This window comes from Crassostrea angulata, chromosome 6 (genome assembly GCF_025612915.1).
Source record: "Crassostrea angulata isolate pt1a10 chromosome 6, ASM2561291v2, whole genome shotgun sequence".
Classification (NCBI taxonomy): Eukaryota; Metazoa; Mollusca; class Bivalvia; order Ostreida; family Ostreidae; genus Magallana; species Magallana angulata.
In genome coordinates, this window is record NC_069116.1 from 51735748 (window position 1) to 51743262 (window position 7515).

Below are 7515 nucleotides of genomic sequence, written 5' to 3' on the forward strand. Positions count from 1 at the left end.
AAAAAAGTAAACCGGGAACTCATGTGATGTACGCCCCAGACTACATTTACACCCGTCCAGAATCAAGGGCAGGCTCTCCAGTCTAGATCTAGATTTGTTAGCAATCCCAACAGCGAATGTTCTCGATGAGTCGATCTCGTTGAATGTTGACAAAACAGAAAATATTCGTGTAGAGGGTCGAGTATTTTGAATATTTGGTCAGGACAGTCGTTTTAAGTGAGTTCCATCAATTGTAATTGTTTTTATTCCCAATGTCAAAAGAAATTTCCGCTTGGTAAAAAAATCATGTTGTTCGCACATGGTATTGCTTTTCTTCAGTTATTTTGACTCGTGTTGATTTGACATTTACCAACCAAAAATTATGTCCATATTGGAACAGAGTAGAAAGTTTTTGGTGAATATAATGCAGCATTTGAATTAAAATACTGTGGAATGTTGGGAGACTAATTTTCATAGTGTCATTTTTTGTAGGCAAACATGATTCGAAATCTGATTTGAGTTGTAGCCATTCCTCTAGTGAGTTTAGGCCTGCAACATATATTTATGGGAAACGTTTCTTCTGCTCCATTGACTCAAAAATATTACAATAAAGACATGAATAACTTGACGTGCAAAGATATTCGTCACGTGCAGTATATATTGGTGGAAAATGTGACCTTTGTTCCAAGGACTCAAGAAGAATACATGTACTTCAAAGAAACAGAGGACCTGAAGTGTAATCATACCATGCTCAAAGTGACGTATGTACTTAATCCTGTCGGCAAAAAAACCAGCATTGGTTGTTTTTGTGAAAAGCCCGTGGCTGTGAAGAAATGTTTGGAGTACAATGAAAATAAGAATGTAACTATCATTCAACCAAAAGGTGATACTCCTTGCAATGACTTCTCAATAACTCCATGTAAAGTTAAATACTTTTCTTCAGAGAGCTACAAGTTGTTTGAGTGCTTCGAAAAGTATGGTGGGATTTCCTCCCCAATAGAAAATCAAAGGAACATCAATTTCTTGAAGAAAAAGTTGGAGCAAAGCGAAATGGAACTAGAGAAGAAGTTAGAGCAAAGAGAACTTGAGATTCATGAACTGAACAAAAAGTTGAACCGAAGCAAAATTGAGATTCAGGAACTGAACACAAAGTTGAACCAAAGCAAAACTGAGATTCAGGAACTGAAGAAAAAAACAATTGATCTACCTACAGAAAATGTTGATTCAAAGATATACAAATGGATTGCAATCGTATTAATTATATTGTTTGTTTTATTTATTCTGTATAAATTTTTCCCTTGTCAAAAGCTGAAAAATATTATTCAAAAGAAACGTCCTGAAACCAGAACTATGTCATTGACAAGGACTGAAAATGGTGACCAGGCAACTATGTCTGAGAGGAAATCTGATGATCAACAAAAAGAGGAAAACTATGATGAAGATCATTCCAAGAGAGAAAAGAGAGAGGAAGTTGGCATTGAATATCGACCCGATTATGTCCATCCAGAAGAAAATGGTGATGGTGATGATGAGGATGATGATAATGAAATAGAAGGACTGAGTGAAGAATTGCAAACAAATATACCATTAAAGCGTAAGCTTAGAACCTCAGCTGTAGTTTTGGAATCTGAGACACATTAAAGTAACAATGCTGATTAATTAAACAATGTGATCTGCAGTTTTCATTTTTGTTGTTGAATTGTACTTCACTATTTAAATAAAACATCTACTTAAAATCATCTGTTTTTCTGTTTGTTAGGTGAAAACAGTAATAAGAAGTTTCATTCTGTAAGAAAAAGTTTCTTGTGTGCTAGGATTTATGTTCTCACCATTCAAGAATAAGTTTTACACTTCAACTTGTACATCAAAATGGTGTTAAATATTACATGAAGAACTTTCACCAAGTTGCTTTTATAGTGAAACAGTCTGATATTAAGCAACAACAACTAACGTCATGTTATATTATGATTTAGTGCTACATTTGTTGTATTATGTGTTGTAATGAACATATATTATAATAAAATAAAATTATAAAATGCAATGTTTATATTGTTCACAATTGTCCGACAATATTTTAAAGATTTAGATTTCTTACTAGGCTTGAGTTAATAGGGGTTTTGTAGAGATTTGATAAAAGTAAGTGAGAGGGCTAATCACTCGCCATAATGCACGTTTCAGTTCTATCAACTTCTGTTAGTCACAGGATTATAAAGAGCTGTTCAGAGCTAAAATTGCCATTTGCAAGCACTCGAACAATCTGCATTATCAATACCATTTATTTAAGCGCACCTAAGTTATGATTTCTGATTAAAGGGACATTAACACAGTTTGAGATTAAAAAAAATCATTTATTTTGTGTAAAATGGTTTACTTGTTCATTTTGTATGATTGATCAAAATTTGAATTTTAGAAGTCAAGTTATAAGAGATGTAAAGGTAACCATGGTAAGAACTCATTGTTATTTAAACACAGCTAAAAAATTTTATTTGTTTACAAATAAAGTAAAGTTAGGAATTACCTTTCTTTGACAAAATGTCTTGTGGGAAAACCTTATAAACTGATTCAAATGGACCACAGATAATATCATCAACAGAAGAAGCAACTTATACCAATACATCACAAATATATGTAAACAATAACGAGACCCTAGTTTTGTTTACCAAACAAAGAATTTGAAACTCTGGATGTTGCTTGTAACTCAATATTGGATTTTCAAATTTTGAAAAAGCATTAAAATACCCTATTACCAGACTTAATATTGAAATTGAAAAGGAAAAATACAATTTTGATCTCAAATCTGTCTAGGTCCCTTTAAATATTTTAAAAATATCGGTATTATATTTCCCCAAACAAATTAAACTTTAACAAAAAATGTTTACAACAGACTGCAGAAGAGTTGCTCTCTGGAAACCTGCCAATAATCCACAGTTCAATATTATAAAAACTCCCTGCTATCTATTTATTATTGTGTAAAACAGTGTACTAAATTTTGACCTTTTTCCTTAATAATTTCCTAGTCTATATATCAATCAAATTCCTACCAAAAATTCTTGAGATATTTCTTAATGAATGGTGTCATCTTACTTGCCTTTGAAATCAACCATCAATTAAAATGTAATGGACCAACTCTATTTTGAGACATACCAATATTTTTGTACCTCATCCACCTCTGATGTTGTTTGAGCCAGATGGAAATAAACATTCGAAACGGTGAACATTATACAATCACCGATTTTAAGGTTTTCCTAACTTTGACTAGTTTTAATACAACAATTGTAAAATGATAATAAGAGCTTTGCCCTGGACTTATTGGGGGCTATAAGCGGCTGACGGACCCCCTGCATCTGTATGTAATGTAAGCCACCCTCACACATTCGGAAATTAATTAACCGCCCCTGTGTTATTACGCGCAAGGTCAGTGATTATTTCGTTGTTTCAGCGATTGTGTGTCGATTGATGACAATCAATATGGCAGTGCTTTTAAAAAGCGTGTTCTTCTTATTCTTTTAGTAGTTTAGGAGGGCTGGGTGGTTAAGATGTGCCGTAAAATTTGACATTATATTTTTGGACATAAATTAGCATTTAGTAAAGAAAAACATCCCAAAAATTTTAGCTTTAGAATTCGAACGCATTCTTTTTTCTTTAAACAGAGCTCATCTTCATATTTTATAAAAGATAAATCTACCGTAAAAATGGCCGCGACTATCCAGACCAGACTGAAGCTAGCAGCCACTATCAGCAGCCACTAAGACCGTAGATGCTACAACCAATAAGGAAATTCATCAAAGTACTGAGAGTACTCGAACATATCTTCATTGATTGGCTGCTGTTATTGGCTGTTAGCTTCAGCCTGGTACTATCCAGTCCTCTAAATACAGGAATTGTGAGAGTTGTTTGCTTGCTTTCAATTTAAAACTGAAATTACTGATTTAAATGGTCAGAGGAGAAAATTTTTGTAAAAAAAAAAAAGGCTGAACCTACAGTGATACATTTTTGTCCATGCTTATTTACTGTATCTATTAAAATATGAATAATATAAACATGTGTATCGTTTATACGATCTGCAATAATTGTAAAATAAATTTATGTGTTTATAGAAGCACCCTAAGAATTTAAACTCTTTTAACAGGCGGTAAACAACCTTCGTTACAGCGGGATGGACCTACGACTTAGAGGTAAATATCCTGCCTTGGGATGGAATCGAACACACCACCGGGAGTTCAGCGATGGAATCACATAAACCTGTGGGTTGAGTATAAGAAACATATCAAGCCCAACATTAGGATATGAACACTTAAAAATACTTTATTATGGCAAACTGTTTGTGGTATACTAAGATAATTTGTAATCTACATAAATGGTGATCATTTTATATACATAATTATAATATAATATGAAAGTCTTACTTGACCGTGTTGTTGGTTGTTTGACCTTTGGGGCCGTTGATCTTTGGAAAACCATGATACATTATCAAACCCCTCTTAAAGGGGCATTAGCACGATTTTGGTCAAATGTTTTTTTTCGATTTTAGTACTTACAACACTCCATTAAGATATTTTTAATAGGAAACCAAAATTTAGTGTCATTCGTTGCGTTATAAACGAGTTACAGACCTTGCAATTCTTTGACTTGTGATCAAAGCTTCTTTTTACATTTTGAATGTTGAAGTGAAAATTCCAGTTTTAGACCTAAATGAATGTGTTAAACGTTAAGAACAGTTTATTTATGCTTAAAATGAATCAGCCTGAAAAAAGATTTTTACTGGTATATTGAACCTATGTAAACAAAAACAGCGCACGGGCCTTATTTACATGACACAGAGTTGTCCCTGTATCTTGCTTATAACTCTACGACTGACTCTCAAATGCCATTTGGTCATCTGAAATGCATTCCTAAAGCAGTGTTACTAATAAAAAACATATTTGAAACAACTCATTGATCGACTGGGTATTATGGAATTATTTAAAACATTATATAATAAAACCCAGATTTCAAGCATTTTCTTCAAATAGCATTGTTATTGAGGATTTGGATAACCTTATTAAGGACTTCCAGCTGGCACTTGACAAAATCCAGAGAACGTCATCAAACTTAACTTATTCAATCATGTACTCAATCATCGTCTATAGGAGATCTAAACCAGAATCGTACCCCATATAGAACTAAACCATCTTTGTCTTAATTAATCACACATCAAAGAAAACACAAAAGGAAATTGTATAATATAAGTGTTTAATCAATCTTTAGTGGGAATGGGGGCAAGCAGTGCCTAACTTCCGGTAAATCGCACCACGGCTCAGGGTAAACCCATTTGTATCTTTTCTCCCCCAGCAAACGGACACTAAAGGACATAAAACTGGCGAGGGATTTGCAAAGAGAGTTGAACAAGGGAGCTTTAAAATCACAAATGCTAACGGTGTCTAAGTGAAAAGTATCGTCACAAAAAGATCGCGAAAATCCAAACTTGATTCCCTGCAATACAAAATCAATTGAAAGCTAAGAGGAATTGAAGATTGATGATGAACTCTATTTGCCATTAAATAAATCAAGGGATTCATATACTATATATAAATGTACTTGTATAAAACAAGTTCAAGAAGGAGAGAATGAGACACGCGAATTTTTACTTAAATTTACAGTGCATGTTGTTAATAGATGTTGAAAGCATTGTAATATATGACTTTATAAAAGATAGTATTTACTTACACATCCATAACAAAGATCGTGACGAACACAGGCTTTTGCCATGAACTTCTTGATGAAGTTTGGAGAGTGGGAACAACCATCAACAAAAGGAAGGTACTCACACGACTGCCCGGAGACCACGCCCACAAATAGCAATAGTAGGTACAGTCTCAGAAGCTATCCATAAATAAAGACACGTGTACACGAAATGTAACATAGTTAGTACTTTACTATGAAGACTAATTAACCAACGTTACCAAGTAGAGCTTTAAGTTAGTTAAAAAATACCCTCCCAGTTTAATCAATTCCAATGGGTTTTTTTCCCTGATTAAGATACCCAATATTTTTCAACATTTCAATGAATTTTGATTTTCACTACAATTCTCCATATAATTTTATGTTCATCGTGCAAAGAAGGACATTTATGACATTTTTAGTATCATTCACATGTGATTTGAGTTTATACGTTATATAGAGAGCAGATCATCTTTTGGCTTTCTGGTCGTATCTTCATAATTTTAACGTAAATTTTTTATAAGAAGAAAAAAAGTTAACCCAAAAATTTGATCGCCATTTCTATTTCAAAGTAACCATCAGATCTACATCAAAATGTTATAAATGGTTTTTAAGCAATATGTTATAAATAAGTAAAGAAAAATCCTTTTACAATTTTTATAAATTCCTTTTTGAATATTTTCTTTATACATACCTTATCGTCTATAAATTAATGAAATTCTAAGAATAGTCACGTCCATCCAACATTTTTTGGTTTCATCGATAACAGATCAACGAAATTTTACCAATCAATTAGTAAAGAAACATATCTTAAGATATGATTCTATTATATAAGAGTACCAACCTGCAGTTTGGTAACACGAACTCCGTTCATAGCAAATGCTGTACTAGAGAAACAATGAGCAATTCTAACTTTTGAACTCCCTTAAACTCCTTTACCCTCACTGTGTTTGATCCATGATGCACAAAGTGCACTGTTCTCGCTGACAAATGGTGCAATCTAGTATCAACATAAGGCCACTGTTTACAGATGGTCTACTTTTGGGTTGTACTTTAGTTCTGGTACCATAAACAACAATACAGCTCATTAATGATGCACGCTTGTTTGGTATGGCCGACCTAATAAAGCGATCAAATGAGAAAGAATGCAGACAAAAAAGACATATTGGCCAGGAAAACCTATAAATGTCCCCCCTTTTTACGAGATTTGAGATCAGTATCGTGATAAAAAGGACATCTTATGTCTTGATTTTTAGGCAAACGGTGTGAACTTGATAACATACCTAAGGGTCAAAACATAGTTTTTAATATATACACATCATTATCGCATTTTAACTAGATCTACTTCCTTCATCCTTTGGGCATTGAATTTTTCACATTTTTATTACGGTTAAGGAATTACTACTCAAACATAATATTTTAGATATACTAGTATTTCTTTTATCTCCGATGTCGATGTTTAAGTGGGGTAAATATTTTCTTTAAACGAAAAATACATTTACTTATTGATGAGAGCACAACTTTTTTCCAACTTTGCGACCTTGACTCTTTAAATGACCTTCAATTCCATATCCCTTGTTGAGAGCCACTGAACTTCATTAATACAGTTCAGTTTCAAGAAACTGTTTCTTTTGACTGTGACTTTACCATTACTCACAATCGGGTTGCGTACTATTCAAGATATTCAGCGGTGATAGCTGTTGAACTTTGGCATACTTTTGAACCTTGACCTTTGTATTAATTTAATTATCTTTACTATTCCTAATTATGCACTTAGTTCAGTTCCAAAGAATCTATCAAACTTATTTTATTTTTAAGAGTTCATTCAAAATATCT

The 7515-nt window shown here is 33.1% G+C and overlaps 2 protein-coding genes across 2 annotated transcripts; one reads left to right on the forward strand and one right to left on the reverse strand.

The window, feature by feature from the left end:
- Window positions 1-360: 360 nt before the first annotated feature.
- Window positions 361-1691, forward strand: LOC128190075 (uncharacterized). The gene has a single exon (XM_052861981.1). It carries the CDS (start codon window positions 544-546, stop codon window positions 1618-1620), a length of 1077 nt encoding a protein of 358 aa, XP_052717941.1. The 5' UTR covers window positions 361-543; the 3' UTR covers window positions 1621-1691.
- Window positions 1692-5194: 3503 nt separating this feature from the next.
- LOC128190055 (uncharacterized) lies at window positions 5195-6760 on the reverse strand. Its single transcript, XM_052861953.1, has 3 exons — window positions 6524-6760; window positions 5686-5841; window positions 5195-5451 (listed from the first exon to the last, which is right to left on the reverse strand). The coding sequence occupies exons 1-3, from the start codon at window positions 6551-6553 to the stop codon at window positions 5212-5214; spliced, it is 426 nt and encodes a 141-aa protein (XP_052717913.1). The 5' UTR covers window positions 6554-6760; the 3' UTR covers window positions 5195-5211.
- Between the last annotated feature and the right edge of the window lie 755 nt (window positions 6761-7515).

Coding starts and splice junctions, on each gene's coding strand:
- LOC128190075 (XM_052861981.1), top strand. CDS start 544: ATGGGAAACGTTTCTTCTGCTCCATTGACTCAAAAATATTACAATAAA.
- LOC128190055 (XM_052861953.1), bottom strand. CDS start 6,553: ATGAACGGAGTTCGTGTTACCAAACTGCAG. Junction 5,842..6,523: donor TTCGTGTTACCAAACTGCAG/GTTGGTACTCTT, acceptor ATTTATGGATAG/CTTCTGAGACTGTACCTACT. Junction 5,452..5,685: donor ACGATCTTTGTTATGGATGT/GTAAGTAAATAC, acceptor TTTGTATTGCAG/GGAATCAAGTTTGGATTTTC.